The 25,370-nt window shown below is 40.2% G+C and overlaps 1 protein-coding gene across 2 annotated transcripts; it reads right to left on the reverse strand.

Annotated features, from left to right (window-relative positions):
• Nucleotides 1–16,762: 16,762 nt before the first annotated feature.
• nrsn1l (neurensin 1-like) lies at nt 16,763–25,107 on the reverse strand. 2 transcript variants are annotated; one of them, XR_008607751.1, is made up of 5 exons: nt 25,026–25,107; nt 22,863–22,937; nt 22,271–22,423; nt 16,915–21,567; nt 16,763–16,827 (listed from the first exon to the last, which is right to left on the reverse strand). XR_008607751.1 is itself a non-coding variant. In XM_055056004.1 (4 exons), the coding sequence occupies exons 2-4, from the start codon at nt 22,920–22,922 to the stop codon at nt 21,154–21,156; spliced, it is 627 nt and encodes a 208-aa protein (XP_054911979.1). In that variant the 5' UTR covers nt 22,923–22,937; nt 25,026–25,107; the 3' UTR covers nt 16,763–21,153. The 2 variants fall into 2 exon arrangements, 1 of the variants encoding a protein (XP_054911979.1); XM_055056004.1 differs by having other exon boundaries at nt 16,763–21,567.
• Nucleotides 25,108–25,370: the final 263 nt, after the last annotated feature.

Raw genomic sequence — 25,370 nt, forward strand, 5'->3', positions numbered from 1 at the left:
TTGGCTCTGATTTCGGAGCCACGTTCCTGTCGAGTTGGCGTTACTTAAATAGTTCAGCTTCTCAATGGATTTAAGCTGTGACCTGATTCTGTTAAACTATTCGCTGTTAAAGAAAGGATATATATTATTGGAGGTGTGATGGTGAGTTAGTGATTGACGACACAGAGGGAAAACGTCAACTTTGCTTGTGGTGCTGCATCCTTCATTGCCACTGACTGCTTGTAACTTATAACTTATGTACTCAAGCTACTTTCACGTAGCAATCGGTATGTGCTTGGCAAACTATGGAATAAGCCTCCCACTCCAGAAGCACAACACCTCCAAATTGCATGTAACATTCTCAACACTCCAGCACTTATAACACCTTTAAAGTATGCAACATTTTTTTTTATAAAGAACATGTTTTTAGTAACATTTTTAGTAAGACTCAACCGAGAACAGTTGAGTTTGAAATACGTATTTTACATATTTGCTAAAACTGTCATGTTGTGACAGTTTGTTATGAGACAGATAATCTGAAAAGATCGATCTCCTCCACCTCCGCCCTCAGCTACTATTGGAAGAAACACACCCTCCCAACCAAAATGAACCAATCAGAGCAAAGAGTAGAGTCAAAGCGCAATTAGTCAACCTCATGTACTTGCTGCAATTTACCATTACAGTACACCGTTTATGTGCCGACATCAGTGGCTATGCTAATGACTATGTTAGCTGCAGTGGAACAGATCAACAGAGCCAAGACTCGCACCTTGGCTCCGATTGGTTAATTCTGACAAGCAGAGAGGCTGAGGAGCTCAGATTATCTGTCCTATGTCATTCCGTCACGACACAGTGACAATTCAAACAGATATGTAGAAAAATAGATCTATATTGTTTATAAAAGTCACATACTGCAGCTGTAAATATAATTTGATAGGAATGTCAGATGTTCCAACTCCACAGTCCCCTATCAGGGTTTCTTAATAACTAAATACCAGCTGCCCTTTGATAGAACTGATTGCTTTGATGCGAGCTTCAAAAAGCTTTAGAAAGCATTCCAGCACCAAGGCTGAACATCTCGGTTTCCTTTATCCGGTAAGAAGGATTTTTTTTCTTCGTTTCTATAGATGAATAAACTCCAAGCTGTTCACATCTGTTGGTTTTGCTTACAGAATATTTCCATATTCACACTTGTTTACTAATGTTTTTCTGGTCTTTTCTGTTTTCATCCATCTTGGCATGCTAAAAATGCAAACACCAGCTAGCTGTGAATTAGCACAACTTGTTTTCGCACTTAAAGCAGCAACATGCGGTCTCAAGAGTTTTTTTTTTTCTTGTCCTCCTTTGTAACAACTCTGCTCATTTAAAAAAACGCTGCGGCGGTGCTTTCAACACTGAACAGGTTATTTATTTTTGAGTGAATCCTGCAGATCTCTGAGGAGAAGAGGAATAATATTCTCAGCACAGCTCAGCTACTGGATGTCGACATTTTATTTTTAACAAGGCTAAAATTATTTGAGATAATATTCTTACAAGGGGAAATACTAAGAACTACACAAAGTATCGTATTCATGTTGTCACAATCAAGCTACATCAGAAGCAGAACCATGTTTATCCGGAGACTTTTACAAAAACTAAATAACTTCGCTGCACCCAAATCTGCTTTTGTTTAATTTATCAGACAAGCGCCATTTTGTGACTGAAAATGAATTTACTCAAGCAACAACAAATATTTAAAAACTAGATCTTCTGTTAATACAACAAATGTAAAAAATCTGCTCATGTTTCGGATAGACAATGAGCAACAGCCTTTACCCTGCAAAAAGAAAATCCAGACCAATTCATTTGCTTGACTTTATTCTTTAATTTTCTTAGCCTGAGTCCTTTTGATTCGCTGATTTTTGGTGAATGTGGCAACAAATCGTTGGACACTCCTGGTCCAAAAATGAAATGAAATAGCTGAAAACCCCTGTTTCCAGCAAAGTTTTGGGTATGTTGGCTTTAAGTAGTGGTTGTACATCTACTCCTCTTCCCATTTTTGTCAATTTCCAACTTAAAGCAGTTTGACGTTGTTCTAAATTCTCCTGAGTCACTTTCCACATGTTCATGGTTCAATCATCTCACTTTTGAACATCTATTCTGTCACATCCAACAGCATAGCGCTCTCTCTTAATATATACTTCTTGTAAACATCAAATGTCAGAAGCAAGAAAATTAAAAAGAAATCCTTAGAAGGAGGAACAAGCTCCCTGCTGCTTTCGTCGCAGCGATCCAATTACATCAAAACCATGCCAAGAGGAAAGTGCCAAGGGCAAGGCTGCTTTTTCCAAGAACTCTTCTGCCCTGTTACCATTACGACTCCAATGATTAGATGGATTCTAAGCTGGGAGCATTCAAAAGCTTGATTAAGACGGTTTGGCATTTGAGAGAAATGGCCTTGTTGACAAGCAGCTATAAAAGCCTTTCAACTCAGCCATCTGAAGAGGTATCCACATAAAAAGCTGAAGAAAATGGCTACATGCACATGTGTACTCTGAGTGCACCATATTGATGGTCGATGGCTTCCACTCATAGAATATTGCAATATCCTTTATGCTTCTCCACTGCGTTGCCTATATGAGGCACTGAAAATGCATTTGATTAAGGGCCCCTCGGCACAAAAGACGCACTATGGAGTCCATTAGCCACAGAGACAAGCCAGGAGGAAATGCTTGTGTTCGGAGACGGCGAGGTGTAAAAAGGAGCGAAATTGTGGTTGAAAGGTTCAAGGCGAGCACCAAGGAAATGAATCAAAACTCTGTTTTGATGTGATTGTCTGGGAGGAAGAGAGACCGAGAGCCCGTGAGGCAGAGCGGGCTGTCGGCGGCACCGCCGAGCGGGTCGGCCACTCTGCCGAGGCGAAGCAGAAGCACAAGGACAATTAGAGAGATGACAGATGCTAGGAACCAACATGGGACAGGAAGCAAGCACAGCGAAGGAGGGGCGGTTCAGACCAGGCTTCTCTTCACGTTGTCATCTGTCATTGATCCAATATGGCAGATTGTTGAGTCTCTGTTTTCTATATAAAGCTGGCGAATCAGTGTTAAACATCGGGGAAGGGGCGTGTTTAATGCAGAAGTGCAATTCATTAGGATTACAGTTTGGTCTGATCACCAGATCACTTGACTCACTAGCTGCATCTCCAATACAAACTCTGTCAATATTCCACTGATGTTGAAAACTTAGTTTGTGATTGCAGTGTTTTAAAGAAATGAGCACAATTAAAAATCACACGTGAATACGTTTGTTTGCATGATAAAAAACATGCATTGGCATCATGCTCCAGCTACTCCCCGTTTGCCGTCTTTGTGGGCAACACCTGGAAGATCACATGAATTGTGTGATCCGAAAAAGTGTTTTCAATGCAGTTTCGCTAAATTAATTTTGATATCATCCCATCCTAGCACCAAAAATGTTTATCGAAAAACTAATTTATTTTTAAATTACCTTTTCATTAAGCAAATTTTGTTTTAGAAATGTCAGTTTGCGCAACTGCATGGTAAATGGGGATGCAGCTACAATGTGAAACATTCAATTCATTCCTGAAATCACCACACGTCAAATCAAGCGAGGATCTTCCAAACAGCCGAATGAACAGAACACGTTTCCTCTTCTCATTTTCCATGTTTTTATTGTCTTTTTTACACCCTACTGGAAAGCATCACTTCAAATGCCCTCTAAATCTGCTATTGTGTGCATGAACAGGTAGTTGGGGCTGATCAGAAGGCGAGCGCAGGTCTAATTCATCATTTCCAGTGAACGCAGTCATATCGCCATCCCTCTGGTAGAAGAAGAAAAAGAAAACAAAAACCGGACGGGTCGTCATTTAGCCTGCAGCGTTCTGTCCGGGGAGACCGGTGTGTGGCTGAATGTGCTTGTGAAAGCATCCATCCTGCCTTCAGCATCGGCCCTTTTCACCGCTGCCATAATTACCACTGTGTGAGGGTAACCAGCAGTGGCGGATCTCATTACACCATGATACGGGTCCCGTCTGCACATACAGGCGCACATACGCCGCCGATTTACATATGAATGTATCCAGTTTTGCACGCACTCATGGAGCCGCCCACACATAAAACCATAGCATTTACATATAAAAGTGTTAGTGTGCGACACACACACAGAACCACCTATTCATACATTCACCACACACATACGGGCTACTCATAAATTTAGACACTTCCGTCAGAAGGCCTTCACCAGCCGACAGGGATATGAACCCAATATAGCATCCCAGAGATAAGCCGGTGACTCTGGAAGCAGAACTAATATTATTTGCACGGTGTCGAACGTTTATCTGGCACCGCCTGCAAAGTGATGGTTCGGTGTCACTTTTGTTTAATAATGATGTGCCAATAGTAATATGCCTGCTGGCTGGAAACCTATTACAGTTCAAAAGATTATCCAAATACAATCTAATTTGGAATATTGCGTTTTGACAGGCTGTGACTGCAGGAGGTGGGATGGTAATGCGATATTTTCTTTCCTTTTTAAAAGATTCCAATTAACATTTTTAATGCTCAACAAACCGATGGTGACGGCAAAATATTGCAGAGGTGTTTGACTGCGCTAAATCTCCTGATGGGATTCGGAGGAAGAAAAAGAAGGGAAAAAAAACTTCTGCGCATTGCTAACTTTTGATTAGCTTAATGACGGTTTGGACGCTACTCGTCAGTAGACTGAGATTAGAAGAAGAAAAAAAAGTTAATCTTCAAACACTGTGTAGGAGAGGAAAAGGAGACCTTGCAAACAGAAAAACCCGTATTTGTCTTTCGTTGTTTGAATCAGAAATGCCAGTTGCCTTCTGTTGTCCATTAAAGCTAGCAGATGACTAGGTTATGCTGCCTTACACCCCACATTGGAACCACAAAGTATTTTATTCCCATTTTATCTTTTAGATTAGAGTAAAAGGAGTGCATCACTGCTATGGTTACACTTTTATTTTGCTGTGGTGTATCTCTGCTAGCTTTGCAAATTTGGAGACAAAATATCTCGTCAATGCTTCTTTCAAATTAGCTTAAACTCAGATCGGTTTGTGAGAACTCAGAAAAGCATATTTAGATTTTCTAAGCACAATTCCTCAATTGGTTTTCAGTCTGGACTTTGGCTAGACCAGCTTAACAAAGGAATAGGCTTCAGTCTAAACAACGCCACTGTAGCTCGGGTTCAGGGTCGATGATCATTCACCGGAGTTTTAGATATTTTCAGCATTTTAAAAGAGCAATGTTTCATAAAAGTGACTATTTGATATTATGTTGTTTTTCCCTCATCAAAAAACATATATTGAGTGTTGCTTTGGGCCTAGACCTGACTTCGAGACCTAGAGCTTCAGTTTCCAAACTTCTGTGCTTCCAGCTCACAGAACTGCCCTCCCCTGTGACTCCCCCACTCCGCTCCTTCAGCCTAGCCAGCAGCAATTAGCACCTGCTGGAAATGTGCATTCTGAGCTTATTTCATGAGCTACTTCTGAATGAGACGCTGGTAAAAATGTTAAAAGATTAATAGAGGAGCCAAGTTATGATGACGTCCTAAAGGTAGTTTCAGCAAGAGCAGAAGGTTCTTAAAGGGACAGAGGCCCAATTTCAAGAAATTAATTTACATCACAAATTGTATTTTATATGTACAGCATTTTTACAACTGAAATTAACATACTTACATAAAGCTGCCCTTTTAGTACATTTTGAAGGTGCTTTATTTTGTGATGGACAAGATTACACCCAAACTGAAATGGAAGTGCTGCTGTATATTTTGATGATTGATATCAGGATATAAAGCAGACGACTCATGGATTTGAATACTTTCCTTTGCGAAGAAATAATCATTCAAAACCTTCAAACCTGCAGCCGTGAATTTAGCTCCCTCTTTGTCACCTCCGTCTCATAAATACTTAACCACAGCAGAACAACAGAGTAGATCAAACAGATGAGGAAGACAGGCTTTTTTTTTTTTTTTGCAAGTTATTAAAGCGGATAATAAAATCCATACTGTATAGACTAACATTGTTTTATATCATCAATATGTTAATGTTGAAAGTGTTCCTGAGGTTATTTTGTGATGAAGTGTTTTTAATTTACCTCCATCCCTCCACATCCTTCCTCTGTGCCTCCCCTCAGCTGGTCACACTTTCCTCCTTTCACTCACTTATTTCTCGCTCTTTGCATGACTGACTCCTGACAGCCAGCAGGGAAGCTGTGAGTTGTTGCTTCAATCAGGACGGAGGCAACGGGTGCAGTAATATCACCGACGCAAAATTAGAAGGTTTCAACTCGCTTCTCCATTGCCCCTGAATTAAAAAACAAAACAAAAGAAAGCACGTTGAACTTTGTCGTTTCTATGTGTTTGCTGCTGTAATTTCTCTTGCTGAGTGTTTTTTTTTATATGAGGTGTCTGAAAGTGAAAACAGCAAACAGCTGGTGTGCACCTGTGCTGTTAATTTATGCAGAGTGCCAGCTCACAGGTTTGTTGTTGAGCTTATGCTTTCACACCTGGGAAGACGTTATTTGACTGCAGAAAAGGCTTTATATTTTATTCTTTTAATGGACCTTTTCTGTTTTTCTTAAACTGCCCGGGCCAATAATCACTAAATAAACAATCATTCGTTTTTTAACCCTCTAATGGGTAAGTGGGTCTTTTTTGAGGTCATTTTTCTGTTATATCTTTGGAAAGAAAAATTTTCATCAATTCATATTCCAGGTGTTCCTTAGAAAACATGTTTCTAATATCATGCAATTCAAATTTTTAACTCACCTTTTATACATTAAGAAATAGCATGTTTTACATTACTACCCCTTTCTTCTGTCACTGGGTCAATGACCTGCATTCATTTCCTATGGAATTTAATGGGAATCTTTGTTTCTTACCGACTGTGACTGTCACCCCTGAATAATAACATTTTATACAGCAACAACTCTTACACATAAGTATTATCTTTATTTTTCACCTCACAAATGTGTCAATCCAAAATGGCAACAGTTGTTGGTTACCTAGTAATCAGAAACAACAGAAGCAAGACCTTGCTCGCTCGCCAAAGTCCACGGTGCCTTCACTAACCTTTATCTTCCCGTTCGGTACATTGTCTGGACAGCTGTACCCACCCTCTTGCCAACTCCTACCACAGCTAATCTTACTCTCTGGTTCTCCTGCTGCTCCTGCTCATCAAACCCAAGTTCTGCCTGCTTAGGTTCTGGATTTCTTGACAGTCTGCTTCATGATGCCTTTGGAGATTGTCCAGTTCATCCCCGAGACTGTCCACCAGACTGTCAGCTGTGCCTTCTTCAAGTCCATCCGAAGCTCCTGGAGTTCTCTTTTCAGAGATTGTTGGAGCATTTCTAAACAATGCACTGCATCTCTCATGTCCGTGTATTCATGCTCTGTCTCCTCATGTGCTGCACGAAGAGACACCAGAATGCACAATGCACATGGAGTGCATTGTTTCCACTTGCCAGCATGTCACATTTTGCTTGCAGGTCTGGTCGCCTGCAAGCACTTCCGCTAGACTTGGAGCACTCCATCTTTCTACTGAGACTTTCTACAATCTGTTTCAGTTCTGCATCTTCTTTCTCCAGACTCTCACGCATCCTGTCGACAGAAGTTTTTTCATCCAAAATGCTGGCAAGCTCGTCAGGCACAGGTTGATCACTACCATCTTCAGCCATTTTTTAAATTAAGTAAACCGTACCTCTGAAGTGGCAGAATAAAATAAACTGTACTTATCCAGATCTGTGTTGCTGGAAAGTCCAGAATTGTTGGGGTATGTAATCCAGTTTTGTTCGTCTGTCTCAATGTGGGTTGCTCTGGTGAAGTTGGGAATAAAGGGAGATGAATCAGTCAGTGATATCACAGCATGAGGGACATCACTGGTTCATATCAAAGCCACTAGAAGTCTGTTGGGTGTGGGTGTGTATCCTGTATTTGATGCATTGTGGGAACCACTTTCCTGGCACATATTCCATTGTGTGGACTCACTGCTCCCAAAGAAGGTGTTTTTTGATTAGGGGTAAAGATCAAGATCAAGGTGTGAACTGAGTTTTCTTTGCGCTAACACACCCCAAGCCCCCCGCATTCTAAAGATATGGGTGGGTACTTTTCGATTTTTCCAAAGCTAAACGCTGATTTAATATCTTTCAAAAGTTGTGACATAGTTTTAGATACTGACAACACTGTTAAATTATTCACTTCCTGTAAAACCCAGATCTATACCATTCTGAGTTCTTGGAAACTTTTTAAGAGGAAATGCAGAGCATGTGGTGAAGTTGTAGAACTCACAATGAAGTCAAAAACCAATGTGGAGAAGAATTCCCAAATGAGGCCTTCCGGTGTCTTCTTTGGCAAGAACTGCAGGGGGAATGAGAGAAAAAGTGAAAATTTGTTTTCAGCATCGACAAAGTTTTGATCCACTTGGTCCCACCCCAAGTAAACTGCGAGTGATTTGAGAGAAATCGTTTTGTTCATGCGGTACTTTGATCTGACCCAATGTCAACAAGCAGATCAAATTCTACAAACACAAAAACTGAGTTCTCTTTCATTCTAATCTATATAAAAATCTCTTTAAAGAAGTTGAGCACAAAAAGGCAAATTTTTCACAAAGACTTTAGAGCATTTCAAAACCAAACCAGATTAAGTTTGAAAGAATTTGAAAGGGAGAGACAGGATCTAACCTGACCTAAAAAGTGAAGCTTGCCTTTTCAGAAATGATCTTCTCTTTCTCTCTCTCAAAAAATAAAAACTATACTAAACATAGTAGTATGTCTTAGTTTTTCAAATTTGCACATCTGGTTGGTGTGATTAACCGAGCAGGGTTTTTAGTAGAGCATTGCTAAAACATTTCAAAGAAAAAGCAGCCTTGTGCTCAAATACCTGGACACAATGGTACTTGACATGCTGGCTGGCATTTTGAAAGCAGCCAATCCCAGAGCAGCAATATTAATGACTCACGTTCTAAGTTAACCAGAATAAAAGCTGTACAAAAATCTGAAATTATATTCCATTTAATAATAAAGAGGCAGGCTCACAAATGTGCTTATAAAAAATGTCTATATTCCAGCTTTCGTTCATGTATTCACTTTCAGTCAATTTAATAGATAAACTCTCACCTTGCCCAGACATTTATAGTTCTCGTGTTTATGTTAGCGACAGGATTTGACACCTTCGTTTGTCACACACAGAAACATCTACCAGCTACGTGCCGCCGCAATGCACTCTGCCACACATTTGTTGAGACCGGGATGATATGAGATACATTTTCTGGTTCGTCTGTAAAGCTACAGTTACGTTAATCATCTAATGCACAGCCGCCCTCAGTGTTCAGTCTATCCGCTCACCTGTATAAATACAGGTGGTCTTCCCCACCACCAGGTGGCAGCTCCTGGAGGAGAAAGGCTGCTGTACTCCAGGCATTGCACCAGTCGTTTTAAGGATGCTTATTGGTCCCCCGAAAAACGACAAAGACCCAGACATGTTCATCAATCAATAAAATCCTCCGAGGCCGAACTTGAAAACTGAACATTATGCTGCTAACAATTAGCTTCCATCAAACAACTCAAGAGGAAGTGAGAACGCTGCGCAGTGCAAGTAATAACCTGGCCCTTAACACGGTGCACTAAATGATAAAACATAAATGAATGAAGCTTCGAGGCAGCTAAATTTTCCTCAAGGAATTTTAATAATCGAGGCACTTGAATCACTCGAGGAATCGTTTCAGCCCTACTTTCAAGTTTTTGCAGATTTTAACACACCTCATCGCTAACAATTGGTTGTTAAGGTATTTGGTGTTAAGCTTTTGCTGTCATGCCAATATTGCCATTAAAATAACTTTCACCCATTAAACAAAATTGCTACAGCAGATTTCTAAGGAAAGTATTTGTTTGAACAGTTCATTTGAAGCAAAGTAATGCATTTCTGGTTCTTTTTTTTTCTTTCCTTTTTCTTCCATTTGTCAAATCTTTAATGTTAAAATCAAAGACGTGTCAAAACCAACAACTGATGAGAACTCCAACTTGGACGTTGGAGTTTCCTCTTCCCAGCAGGACTTCTTCATCTTCAGATGGCGGAACATCAGCACAGCTCAGGCCGACGGGCTTTTTAAATGTGAAGAACTTCCTGTTAAATTATGTGCATGCGGAACGGCCAGAGCGCACCAGTTTGAAGCGGCAGAAACATTCTCAAGAGACGCATTCTTCCACTGACCCGGCCGCCGCCACCCTACTGTACATACCATCAGCCTTGTGCATGCGTGCAACGTACTGTGACCTACTGTAGAGTATTTCATGGTGATGAATTGAACATTATGCTCCTCGGATAGGAATTTGGCCACCGCGTGTGGATAGATTGAGCTGTGGCTGCAGATGGAAATAACATCTCTTCATGTGGTGATGTGTGAGACATCAGCGTGGTCGACCGTAACCGTTTCTTCAGCGCAATTCTGATGAGCTCATCGGCGCTGTGCTTGCCTGCTGCTACTTCATTTGTACTGGACCTGTGCATGCATCTCTGGTTTCTTTAGAGGAACATTTTTAATTTCTACCTGGATTATGGGGGGGGGGACATGAGGAACATTAGGCCCATTGCAGATATCAAAAGAGTACATTTCTGCCAAGAAATAGATCTTTTGAGATTTATTTCAGAAATTCCCTATAAAAAAAAAAACTTGTACAAATTGAAAAATAAATTTGCTTAATGGAAACACTAAAAGAATAATAATTTTTTAAAAAGCCTTGTTTTTCAATCAAAAGTTTTGGCAGCAGGATGAGGTGTTTTTTTTCTGTATCTATATTAGTTAATTTTGCTAAACTGCAATAGTAAAATTTTTCGCATCAGATGAGTCATATAACCAACAATCAGATGTTTCCGCTGGTGCAAACCATGAAGCAGAAGACGACCAGAAGTAGTTGGAAGATCATGGGTTAGGGTTAAGGTTAGGGTAAAGCATGTTTTTTACTGACGTGCTACGTGAACAAACTTATTCGTATGATTTAAGGGAAACATTACAATTGCAAAATTGTGTTTCTACGACATCAGCGAAGTATTGACAATATTTTGTGCGCATTTGCAATGAAACGCAGCAACACCCGCATTCTACAAACAGACCTCTCGTCTCACACCCATTCAAATGTACAGAAGCCATAATGAAGTTCATATTTCATTATTTTCATTCAGCGCATCGTCTACTCTGATGTGAGAGGCAACCCAGAAACAAAATTTTCTTCAACTGAAATGATCCGCGAATACCGCAGATTAACATTCTACTAAACATTCTGCAAATACGTACAGTATGTCCCCAAGAACTGAATCTCGAATTGCTTTGGTTCCACCGTGGTTGTAAAACACTTATTAACCTTCATGATGTCCATGTCATGTCAAAAACAAAGTAATCTTGGTCTCATTTCTACTGCAAATATCTTACAAGCAATTTTTCATAAGGAATTGGAGCTTGTTTAAAGTCAATATTTCCTTAATATTTATGAAAAAAATAATTATTCCAAATAAAATGGGGAAAAAATCTTGCAAGTGAAACAATCTGCGAGTGAAATTACTTTTTTTTAAATCAATATTAAATTATTGATGTAAAACACGCTCCTATATCTTGCTGAAAACCCATGAGTAAGTTATTTCTGTCTTATTTCTGGTATACTAAGGTATTTTCACTAGAAAGTGAAAGAGGTAGACCAAAAATACTTGGTAAGATTTTGTGGTTTTGCAGACTCTAGTATATCAGGATATGTTGCAGATACACACTCCCATACATTTCTCAGGACAATGTAGCGTTCTTCCAAGGCCATTCGAACAGGAGATTACATCACAGCAAGGTTCACATCAAGGGCAGACATAAAAAAACAACAAAAAAACTGTCCGTATTGCCAAAATGCCCCTTTTACCGAGGTCTCACTATTACCAGAATTCATAGATCATACAAACAACAAAGGAACAGATGCTGTTGATACTCATTGGTCATTTCTCCATGTCTTGCGTTCATTTACTGACAAGGATCAGAGGAACAGGAGCTATTACTGCACACTAACACCTGTTTCCGGGATGATCTCCAAGTGTCTGTCAGTCATTCTGGAACTTATTAATAATAATAATTTCTATGTGGTATTCAAAACCTTGTTACATGGTTGGCTTCTCTCTCCCTTTGCCTGCTGGTGAGTGTTAAGCTGGTAACCTGTGTGACCAGGCTCCTCCCTGAACCAGCAGTGACTGAAGGAAGATTAAAATGTGGGTTTCTACATCACAGCACCTTGCAGATGTTTTTACCATGTTTGACTCATCGCAATCAACAAGCTCAGTGTATTTTACTGGAATTTTTTGCGATACAATGCAACTTTATGTGAAACTTTAAAACAACACTAGAAACAATTCAAACATTAAAACCAACACCAAAAGCTGAGTGGAAAAAAAGAAGCGTTTTCCAGGCACATAGTTCCATTTTTAGCATAATCAAGTAACCAGAGAAGTGTGCGGATCGATCGACCACCGATCATAATCGGTCGATTTCCGTGAAAAAGTGGATGATCGGTGATCGCCGATCACGGTGTTGTGTTGCCGATCACAGAAATCGATCACCTGTATGTCACTTCACAGATGAGCTTGCATGTGCAGCTCATCTCCTCTTTCCGTCACACTGCGCAAACACGCAGTAACTTCAACGGAGGTGAGGAACTTCAACACTCAGAGTGAATGGAGAAGTTTGCCTGTTGTGACGGAAAATTGCCTCGGGGCTGAAGCGCGTCTCGATGCATCAACACAACGAATCTAATATAAAACAAACACTTGACGGAGTTTGGCGACATCAAGACTCAATGCAGAAAAACAGGACATCTGGAGCGATCAGGCAAGAGGTAAAGCAGCGCACAACTACCAACACTCAACCAGATTAGCATCACAGTCAGAAAGGTAAACAAATAATCCCAAAAATAATTTAAGTCTTCGGGGCAGCAGTGGTGGGAAAGGCGCTGGCTTTGCGCCACTACGCTGCTACAGACATAGCGCCATTCAACCTCCACCTGGCGGCGAAGCTGAAGCATATAACTAAAACAAACAAGATTTTACATAGTACGTATTAAAACTTTCAAATATAAGACAGATAATGTCTGAAAACTAATCGATCGATCTCTAGTGATCGGCAGTGTTTGGCCGTCATGAGTGATTGGATTCAAGATCAAAAAACCTGATAGTGAGTAATCTCCAAAGCATAGAGGAGCTGCTCTTTTTAAAATAATAATAAAAAAAGCTTACTAGAAAGTTTGGTTGAAGCACCATTTCACCACTGGAAGCTTTTTAATTCAGGATTCTTTTTTGTATCTGGGCCAACCTGGCATGGAAACAGTGATCAGATTTTACACCACCTACAATCTTGGGCTGACCAGATGATAATTTACATAATGTTCTACAATTCTATGTGTTTGTTGAGAGCAGGAAACAGTTGGAAATATCTCTGGCTCGAGACTAAACGCCGCCATCAATAATCCCCCCCAAGCAGCAGCACACCAGGAGGTAACTGCTTGGCTGGAGGACTTTTTGCATTTTGTAATATCAAACGTGAACAGCAGATGTGATGTCATGGTACCACATCCACGCAGCGGACTCAGAGGAAGCCAGGGAAGCAGCTCCCTGCTCACACACAACAACGCCGGCACATTTGGACAGCGGTAGCTGCCAATCATCGGCCCAGACGGCAGCCACAATCCTCAGCTTCCCACAACAGCGTGACTCACTCTCTGAGGTTCTGCGGTCGGTGGAGCACGCCGGCTTCCATCTTCACAGGAAACGTTGGCTCTGCTTTCAGGTTTCACTCTCCTCAGGCGCACTTACTGATAAAGCTTTACCAGTTGAAATCAACATGAAGGATGAAGCAGGAACAGAGAACCTGGGAATTTCTTTTTGTGACACAGATGGCAACTTTAATGTTGGAAAAGTATTCACATCCTATGAATTTTATGAACATTTCATTTAGTAGACCAACACAAAGTAAAAAAGATTAAAAAAAAATATTTGGTGCAATACAGACCATTACAGGAGACCTTTCCTGCCGATAGCCACCACCATCTACAATAACTTTGAAGAATTTTGAATTAATATGCGTAACAACCACATTTAATTCAGCTTTAAGATCAATAAAGTATTTTTGAAAATGATTTGAAAAAGTAGTACATCTACTTTTTCAGCAGCACACCTTTTCCTTTCAAAAGTGGTTGAAAGGAAAAGCTGGCCACCTTTCATTTTTAGATGCGCAAACAAATCTGAGGTTACCCAATTCATAAATCGAGTTAATATCAGGGTGTTTTCACACTTGATAGTCCAGTAGACGTGTTCAATTTAGGCCCAAATTGAACAAAATTTCAGCTCCTGCATTAAACGAACCAAACATGTTCCCCTCCTTGCCTGTGGGGGCGCTGCACCAAGAAGACAGCTTCTGGTGCAACTTCCTTCTTCACTAAAGTAAACAAAAATAGGAGCTGTGTAAGATGTTAGGTTGGATTCTCTTGTTTTTGATAAAAGACGACAAGTCATTTCTGCCGGTGCTGGAAGGATTTTTTTTATTAGTCATTGTTACCCAGAATGCCCTGCAAAGTAGTTCACTTCCTACTTTTGGAGCGGCCTGCTGTCTGCTTGGCATTCACATCTGCCTTCAAATTGCGCCAGAGTGCACTTCTATGCATCAGAGACCTACGTTTTGGGCGGATAAGAGTTCGCCATTTTGGTCCCCGTTGGGAGTTCGACTGCGCATTTACACCTCCCCAAACGAACCAAAATTTCTAGACAAATGAAGTGAAGTTCAATTAAAGTGGACTAAACTGGGCTGGTGTAAATGCATTCTTATTGTAAAGACAGCAGAAAACACTGGCGAACAAACAGCCTCACAACCAACTATCATTCAGAAGGTAAACAAATAGACCTAAGAGGGAAAATGTGCATCTTCCACATTACTGCATTTGGTAATTAATTCATAAAGGAACTAAAGATAAAAAACACTTTTAATGAACAATGTTTTCTCTTCATTTCAAGGATATTTTTCCAACGCAATAAGATTCAATTAAAGTGCTTCAAAAGAGGAATAACAAAAGAAGTGAAAAGCCTCAGCGGTCAAAAGAAGTGGAGAACAAAAAGCACTGTGAGGATAAAGTGTTGACCTGAAATAAATATGGATTGCGTTTAACTGTCTGAGCACATTCTGTCTCGACTGGCGAACATTAAGAGTCTCTCCTGACCGTATGCGACTTGGGAGACAAGACGGGATGACTCACATCCAAGAGTGTGAGTCATCCCGTTAAAGCAGCAGAATGTACTCAACCCAGGCATATAGCAGCTCATAAACACACACACTTACCTCACAACCACGTTATACAGAAACACTTTGCATACAGTATTTGTAGCATTGATGTTTAATGTTTTACATCTTGCTGATTCTTACCGGTTGTGTAAGTAAAAGAAAACAAAGGATATAGCTCACCCACTCCAGTTTGAATTGATATAGTTCAAACAGCCTAAAGTTTGACTGATGGAACTTGGTGCTTAAAATCGTCAGTTTAGCTAATCAATGTTTACAGAGATGGCAAAACTCCCATAAAAACCCTTAAAAAAGCGTTAAACCATAATAATTTTAATAATTTGTTTTAAATACCAACCAAACCTCAATTTTTAACTTGCGTCAAATCAAAACACATTGGAGTTTTGGTTCTTTATGGCTACATATTTGGACGAAGTCTGAATGGGTCGACAAAAAACAAATCAAAACAAATTTGTGTGCATTTTTCCTGAAACAAAGTGGGAGGGGGAAATCATGATTTCAGAACTAAATTTTTTTGAGGTAGGTGTGATAGATTGCAGCATTAAAATTGGATATCTTTAAATTAATTTTTTTTTATTTGAAAACTTGGCATGAAGTTTAAGCATAGTTTGATTTGAAAAAACAAAACAAAACCACCAACGTTTGGGAAATCTACAATACTATTAACGCTTAGATGTAAACATAGACCATTGAATGCCACAACCTTTTAGTTACTCTGCTCTGCTGAGCTGCAGCATCCCACCAGTTACTATCCTGATTTGACCCCAGGTCTGTACGAAGGTCTCACTGTGCATGTCTGGCTTAGTCTTTGTAGCAAGATTCTGCATTTTAATGTACGCAGTTGCCTTGTATTTACCGTCCTTAAAGATAAATACAAGGCAATGTAACTTTGAGAAAAATGTTTTTTTTTTTTTCTTTGTTAAAAAAATTTTTACAGCCGTTTCTGTCGTGGCTCAGTTATAGCTGGAAAAGAGAGCAAGTATGAGGGGAAGGCATGAGCTGAGCGGGAAAAGAAAATCAGGAGAAACTTATTACAGGAAAACCGTTTTTTCTGCCGTCATCAGTGGCTATGTTAGCTAGCATTAGCTGTAGCTTAGAAAAGAGCAAGTATGAGGGTGTGAGAAGCATGTACATGAGCATGACTGCCAGCGCTAGGACTGTTCTCCTGGCTCTGATTGGTTGTTTTTTGATGAGTGGTGCATTTCTGTATTCTGTTTTAAGTCAATTCAGCACTGCTTTTCTGTATCAGATCGGTATCGGCTGATGCTAAATCTGAGATATCGGTATCGGAAGTGAAAAAAGTGAATCGGTACATTCCTGGTAACAATGTGGCAAAAAAATTAATTAAATAAATAAATAAAATAAAAAAACAGGTGGTGGGATATATTTTTGCAAGTCTCTGTACATCTCATTCTTCTTTTTTTTTTTAACTCAAAAGAATGACAGAAATACTTGGTATGCAGAATACAATTTTATTTTTGGTTCTTTGCTTTTCACTGCTGTTGCTAACCCCAGTTTTATTTCTGGAAAACAATAAAAAGGCAAACGATGAAACATGGTCCCTTTCACCTGAACAACTGCAGCATATCCCGACACTTCGGCGGTCTCACCATTTATAGTTTTTAACCATCAACTCCCAGCGAACAGGAAGGACCCAACAGGACAGGTGGTTTACCTCACCGCTACGACTGTTTTCACCTGAAAACAACAAATCTGATTCACGTGAGGATAAAGAGAGATGGCGGGTGTGAAGGACCAATGAGGAGAGAGATTTTGTTCTGAGTTCAAAATAGAGCACTTGAAGCCCAACTGTTGCCTAGATACACAGATTACAGGCAATTACAGCAACAGATTACAGTGGGGAGAAAATAGGTGGTACTGTCAAAAGACTACAAATTACAGTGTGTGTGGGGGCGACTGGGTGAGTGGCAGCATGCCTGACTCTACATGTGTTTCATACAGTAAAACTGAACATTAGCGCAGATGTGTGAAAATGTAAAACCGGTTGGTTAATGAATATTTTTTTATCCAGAGCCTCCGTCTGCGTGTCACCGCACCGATGAGGGTCTCACACAGGGTCCTCTGTGTAGCAGATGTGGAAGTCATAGTTATTATTTTAAAATAATGTTTGATATCTCACAAAATAAAAAAAAAAACAAAAGTGCTAAATTCTCAAAGAAATCCAATCTAATTTTAAAAAATATATATTTTTAAAAAGTCTGGCCTTTTCTAAGTTTTCCATTTCATATCCAACAATATATGGAAAAACACACACAAAAAATTACAGATAATAAAATAATCTCCAAATCTTAGGTTGACAAAAGAACATGGGACATTACAGAGCGTCATTAAACAAAACCTCAGTTCAAAGGAGATTTGAAGTAAGTTCACGTGTAGAAACATGTTTCTGCTGTTTTCTAAATTAAAACAAATCAAAACAACTGCCTGAATAACCACTAAGCTTATGAAACCAAGTCGTTTAGTCAGGATGGAGATATTGCTGCTCAGTAAAATCCACTGAATCCTCCGCATCACTGGAGAGTGATTGAAAACAACAGGATATCTACGGCCAAGCTCTTGAAGCAAAGAAAAATCAAAAGCCAGCCGCCACCCCCAAAACTGAAGTGGAATGAAATGCTGCTGTTAAAAGAGCGACACTGAAACAAATTCATGAAATCTTCATTAAACTAGAAGCACGTTGGTGGAAAAAGTATAAATGTAAGGCAGACTGATAAGGTTATTGAGGGGAATGATTAGTTCAAGGCAGAGCCAGTAAGATTAGTTTTAGTTTTTCTGGTAACGTTTTCAATTTGATGTAGTTTTTGTTAAGAAATCAAGTCAAATCGTCATACGTTCTTTTTTTTTTCCATCTTGGATAATTCTTACCTAACTATAAGACTTTGTAAGGACAAGAGGTGATGTGATGCAAAATATCCACCAATCACCAACAAGGAGTCTCCAAATGAGACTCCTTGTTTTGTGCAGCTTTGATCTGTCGAATGAATTCAGATTTCTCTCAAAAAAATGAAATAAAACATCACAAAATGCTGGAAAAGATTTGTAACTCCCAGATTGACTGAAAATGTGACTTTCGATGTCTTTTAAATCTTATCAGTCAATTTGAACGTGGCAGTAAACAGCTGCCGTGCTCCATGCAACTATCCAGTCAATTAGGATGTAATTCTAACGAAATAAAGACAAAACAATTACAGAGACGAATGATTTGAACTGTGTAAAACTTATAACCAATTAGTGCAATTTGCAAGGTCGCCATAGTGACCTGCAATAGCGGTCTGGTTGTGGATTTCTTGGATGTTAAAAATATGCTGCTGTGGGTTAAAGTTAACTCACTTTGTGTCTGCTAACATTTTTTAAATCAGGCATATTTCTTGACAGCTGCAAAAAGATTTCCACTTCTTTACCATGAAAACAACTTATGTTACCCGTTAAAATGGGAGCATTTTGGATGACAAATATATTTTAAGTTACAAAACAAAAAAGAAAAAAACCCCTCACAATTGCCTTCGGAGTCTTATCTGTCTAAAACAGAGAGCGTATACGAGCGATGGCATCTCGTCTGGGATCGGAGAGCGCGACTGCCTGCTTTGGTTAAAGTGAAATGTGTTTGAGGAAAAGACCTTTCCAAAGGTATTACATCAAATGAATCTGAAGCTGCTTAGTGAAACGGCAGGAAAGGACGGAGTAAGCACTCTCTGCTTCTATCTGTGCAGTAGAAAGTGTTTGAGCTTCTTAAGAATAGGTAGCTGAGGAGGCTGGATTTCATTTTTTCTCATTCAGCAAAAACAGTTTCTCTTTTTGACAGGATTATCGAAACATCTGGAATGATAAGGAACATCCCAAATGTATAAGTGATGATGTTCAACGTGGTTTGTGTCAGAGGCGAGGCAGATTTCTCGAGCAGGGATTCGGCAGCTAAACGACTGAGGTGATGACAGGTTTTGGCTTTGGAGACACAAAGTACGTCGAGTAGGAAAATATGCTCTTTCATTGTGGGATTTTAATTTTTCTGTCCGTCAGGTCATAACAGCAAATCTCATTAATCAAACAGAAAACAACTTGTCTCTTAAAATGTTCCATCTGACTCTTACTCATGACAAAATGTGCCAGATGCAATTACTTTTATTCAGTGCAGGAGCCAAATGAAGGAGACTGTTTGACTGTACCGACCATGTGACTCAGGTTACGTTCACATGAGACCGCAGTCTGGAAACTGCCGGTATTTCCAGATGTTGATTGGGAAAAAAGTTCCATGTTTAGATGCCGCCGCAAAGACACCCTGCGTCAGCTGTAGTTGTCATGCCAGGCCACTAGATGGTGCTGTGATTTTAGCGTGTAGTCAAAACACTCTTACACTTCTGACCATGTCTCCAATGAACTAATCGCCCTAACATTAAAGCAATAATCATAAATATTTGTTCGCACAAACAAATAAAATGAAAAAGCGGACACATGTTTTTTTACACCACTGTATAATGCCCTTACTTATAGTTTTTATGCTAATATCTTGAACTCTACTGTCAGTTTTATTTTGTTCATGTGTTTTTTACTTTAAAGAAAATTCCTATGAGGGAGAGAAAAAAAAAGAGCATGTGAAGAAAAGAAACATAGCTGCAGATTAAACACCTTTCACCCACTTCAAAATAAGAGCATGAATGAAGTGTGGGTAACCAAAACTTCAACAAAGAAGTTCAACTTAATTTAACTGAAAGTTTACAAAATAGTCCAGTAAATAATCAATTTGAGATTTATCTGGAAAAATTTACTTAGGGGAAGGTAAATGCGCTAAACATTTTCAAGCCAGCAAAACTACTAAACCGCAGAGCTGAAAATCAGCACCGCTATCAGCAGATTAGTGGAAATGTGAGCACCACTGAACTGGAGCAGAAATTAAAACATCCATCTGTTTCCTGACACACTTTTAGTTTCTATTTAGCACTTTTCTATTCATCCTTTCATCGAGGTGACTTCTGCGTTCAAAGCTGACGTCTCAGTTCTTGTGCTCAATCTTTTTGTCTCACAGGTGGTGCTATCAATGAAACTATCATGAGCTACAAGTACGAAAAAAACAAAACAAAAAAAAAAATTTCCAAGTATGGTGGCATACATGTTCTTTAAACTGCAGGAATACATCTGTTGTGAATACTGTTTGTGGTAGTTAAACATTATCTCAGGTAGGGCAAACTCTCTGTTCAGAAGATAAAATTGCATTGTACCAATACCTTTATTGTGTTTGATCAGTCAATAGAGTATGCACTCAACAATCTGGTATGTTACCGTATGTATATTATAATTATGACCGTTGTGTGCTGAACAAATTACATCCCACAGTCAATAGCTGTTTTTCTGCTGCTTCACGTTAACTGGGTCATTTCTTTCTCTGGGTCTCATTTTTGTTAGAGTTAAGCTGTTGTGATTATTTCTAATGATCAGAACTCTAATGGCTCTAATGTTCTTTAGGACTCATAAAGTAACCCACTTATGGGTTAAAGTTTTGTTAAAAAAAAAAAACAACATTTGAAGGAAATCTTAAGAAATTGATTGTTATTTTTAGAAGAACTTCAGTAATAAAAAAGAAAAAAAAAGTCATTTTTTAGTCCAAATTAGGGACTCCATATATAAAATGTAAAAAGTTTGATGTGTTTTGAAGGGAGACTTTTTTTTCTTCTTAAAATGTGAACGCACTACCCAGGATGTGTGAGTCTATAGTGGGCGGAACTGTTTTTCTGATCTTTTGAGTCACAAACATTCACTTCACAGAACAAAATCAGATCAGAAACGACAGGGAAGCGATGTAAACAAGGGTTCAGAATCAGATACTGTGCCTCTTTCTAGGAAGCGGGTTGCACGTTTTTCACTTTAGCCAGAATAAAAGGCATCTTCGCCTCTCCTGTATCTGGCGGCTTAGTTATCACATCCGGTCCATCCCTGAATCCCCTCCACTTCGAGCCCGGCTCCCCCCGCTGAGCCGCTTCCCTCGACCGGTGGAACAGCCGCTCTTTTAGGTTGGCCTTGGGCAGGACCCAGACAACCACCCCCATCACAGCCAGCGCGGAGCCCAGGCACGACAGCCCGATCCCGGACGCCGTGTTGAAGTACAGACCCCTGTTGTAGCTGATGGCCTGCGGGTCCACGAAGAACAGGTCTCCCTCACCGAAGGACTCGATTTTGTGGGGGGCGGAGTAAGCGACAGAGAGAGACACAACACCTGCCGTCAGCATCAGCAGACCCAGAGCCAAGGACACCTGTAGTCAGCAAATACACAAAAAGAGCTGAAGAGGTCATTTCTATAGGTTGTGCTATCTGCATGGAGCTCCCAGGCTCTTATTATGAAAGGTTAACCATATTAGAGAGGGAAAAATAAAGCAGGGAGTCTGCATGGACTCCCCTGGATGATACAAATACCACAGGCTCATTCAACATGTCGAGAGTCTCTCATGACGAGAAAAGGCACAGAGTACACAATCTCTTAGGCTCGAGAACAGTTAGCACAAGATAACAGCTAGCAGAAGATTACAGTTCACAGACGCTACCAGCAAATAGGCGCTAACAGCTACAAGGCAATAAGAGGTAGCAGGCGATAACAGAAGGTAACTTTGATTTGCATAGTTTGACCAGTTATGTTTTTCTCCTTATAAAATATATATATATAAACATATATATATTTTTCTTTAAATTCTATAGCAAAAAAACCCCCCAACAGGTTTTGTCCAATTTTGCCCAGGCAAAAATTTACCAAATGTGGTCAATTTTTTTTTATAATTCTCCTAAAGTGGAGAATAATATTTTTAATTCTCCACATTAGGAAATAAATATTACACAAAAAGGGGGAAGAAAACAACAAAAAAACATTCAAACAGTTTAATCAATCAAGTCAAGAACAAAGTAAAATGTGGTCTTTCAGGGCTTCCATAGAAGGCTACGTTTAGCAGAGCTCAGTGAGTTTACCTTCCAGACAGCGGAGTTCCACCACAGGGCGGATCTGTGGCTGTGGGCTGATCCCCGGTTCTCTGGGTCCCTGTCCCACATGGAGGACGAACACTCCTCATAGAAGTGATGCAGATAGGAGCGAACCCCAAACTGAAGACAGCTGGAACCGGCCTGGAACAGCATCATGACCAGAGTGACTGCAGTACGCGACATGACAAACTGCCCATGTGATGCTTTACTTCTGAACTGTTGCCATTTTTATGCCAAATTTAATGGAAACTGTACAAAGCCTGTCTTCAGTCAGAAGCTTCTTCAAATTTTGCTGTAATTCAGACTGCTATGGGAAATCTTTTATTCTTACAGTCGTCAGTGTCTACTATAACGGTTTAATTAAATGAGTTCCAACAACATTTAATTTCCCTTTGGGATCAGCAAAGTATTGTTGAAGTGAATTGGATATGATTTGAACTATACGAAGAAACCAAACTCTACACAGACAGACTTGGTTGGAGTATGGGAGCAGAAATATTCAATACGCCAAATGCAATTCCAGTCGATTGTTCTCAGTTGTAATCTATCTATCTCGATCGATAATCAATCGAAAGCTCACCTCACTGCTGGAAGATTCTCCTCCTGATCCGGATGTACAACCGTCAGGGCACAGCGCCATTGCTCACGTCTTTAGCTAGAGTAAGAACAAAGAGTAAACAGGTGCATGTTGTATCCGGACGATAAACTGCCCCAGCAGTTACTGCGACAAACGATGGTATTGTTGTTTTTTGAGACCATTTTCAAATAACAGTCCACAATGGCATATCAATGCAAGTTCACCCCATCAAAGAAACAGCAGACTTTCATTTTGTAAAGAACACACCACACTGGAACCGGAAGGTATTTTAAATATTGAAAATAAAACGCACCAACCTGAAAACAAGAAATAAAATGGAACTGAATGCCACACACAACCAAAGCCATAAATAATGTGCGTAATTCCATGAAGAAAATTGCCATTCAAATAAGTATTCATCATCAAAATGGAAATTATCGAGCTCATTTGAATTTATTATGCGATTAATTGATTTACTGATTAGCTGTCTATTGTGACATGTTTAGCTGTGCAAATTCACCTCAATTCAAAGTACCTTTGTGTTGCAATCACAGCTGGTGGTTCTACAAGGTTTCCCTGTAATGTTTTGCAAAAAAAAAAATAAAGATATAGCTCAAGAGTTTTCAAGACTGGGAACAAAACTTTGACAAGGTTTCCTTCTTCTTTTAAACTATTCTATTTAACTGTCAAAGGTCACCATTTCATTAGCAGGAGAAACTCCGGCCCTTTCTTTAGTCTTTTAGAAGTTTCCTTCTTGTATTGATTTGCGTTTAGCTCCGTCCATTTTCCCCGATAAAGAAAAGCACCCCCGCCCCCACCAGATGATGCTGCTACCACCGTGATTATTGACAGGGTATTTTGAAAAAAAATATGATGTCATTTCCAACCTCACAGTTTCCATTGGATCGTCACATCAAATCCAGCCAAACAAACACTGACGTCTGCGTTTACACCACAGCAACAACACAAGCAAAGTAAGAGTTGGTTGTTCCTGTATCCCAGCAGAGACGCGTCATGCACTGTGACCTGTGAACTCATCGTCATCATCAGCCGCTTTTGCATGCCAATGTCTGAAAGCTACTATTGGCCTGAGGTTCCCTCTCTCACCACCCACAGATGATTCACCCATTTCTGAGTGGCTGTGTGGAGTCTTCATTGACCAGTTTGCTTTGGAGCAGAGGATCTAATGAAAGACTGTACCTGGTTAGAGGTTCACCTGTCAGTAGGGTGCTGTTTCACAACTAAAATGGTAAAAAAAAAATAAGAGATTTCGCCATAATATGTCCAAAACTGGAGGAACCTGCTTACTTGTTCTATTTCTATGTTTGATTTTTATTCTTAAATGACAAAATGTTTAGTAAAAGAAAGTAAATCACTCAGTTTTTTGTTTGTTTAAATGGAAAAAGAGCGAGCCACAAAAAACTACAGTCTTGTATCAGTGTTTGGAGCTTTTTTAAAACATTTACTTTTAAAACATTTTTAGCATATACTAAAAGCGGCACATCATCCAGAACATCTGCCCAGCTGCGAAACATGGTGATGGCAGCATCATGGTGCGGGGATGCTTTCTTCAACACCGACTGGAGAGAGTTGGTGGGGTTCAATACAGAGCACTACTAGGGACAAAAACGTTTGTGGCCGTGAAGTAAAAGGATGTGGAAAAGTTTAACTTTGCAAGCCGCTATACAATCCTAATGAGTAAACAGCGGAGGGGCGCTGCTAACTGTTATCTCGCTGTTTATCACCTGAACATCCCACGGCTGTGAGAAAAGGAACTGAGCCGCATTCCTTTAGGATTTCGGCCCGGAACTGTCCGTCGTGCTGAAAACTTCGCTCCAGACACACCGAAAGGCAAACTGAACCCGAAACTGTTCGGAGACGCCAGACTTTGTTGGCCCAGCTTTCAAATTCGGCGGATGCTTCCCATGACAGAAAGTCGAGCTGCGGCTCAGACGCTCACGCGACCCCCCACACCTCCCGGAGCCGCCAGGAACGAGCCGTCCTGCGGTCACTTGAACGCCTCGCAGCTAGCTAACCGCTGCTAGCGAGTCACCGCGAAGCGCGCAGCCTCGCCACCCTTCCGCCGGTGTTTCATCTCCGGCCACCCAGTGCGCTCCGACAGGCCGCGGGGACCGCCAGGAGGAAGCCGGGTGGGCTCGGTCTTACCTCTCCGAGCCGGAGCGGACCGCTTCTCTTACTGGGCGTCCATCTGTCGTCTGACCGCTTGATGGCCAAGCTGAGTCAAGATACTGAGCATGCGCGGAGAGGGAAGGAGAACTGCGTTGAGGAGGCGCATATTGACTGTTTTATTTAGGGTTTTTTTTCAAGAAATTAAGATTCAGTTAAAATTTTCACATTCTTTAAATTTGTTCATGTTTCGACAACTCTAATGTATTTTACTGACAATGTCCAAACTTGGGGCAGGGGGAAGAAACATACACGGTGTTAAAATTTATTTTAGAAAAGAAAAACCTGAAAAGTGTGGCGGGCATATTTTCAGCTGCCCTTCAT

This window comes from Poeciliopsis prolifica, unplaced genomic scaffold, assembly GCF_027474105.1.
Source record: "Poeciliopsis prolifica strain line A6 unplaced genomic scaffold, Auburn_PproV2 SCAFFOLD043, whole genome shotgun sequence".
Classification (NCBI taxonomy): domain Eukaryota; kingdom Metazoa; phylum Chordata; class Actinopteri; order Cyprinodontiformes; family Poeciliidae; genus Poeciliopsis; species Poeciliopsis prolifica.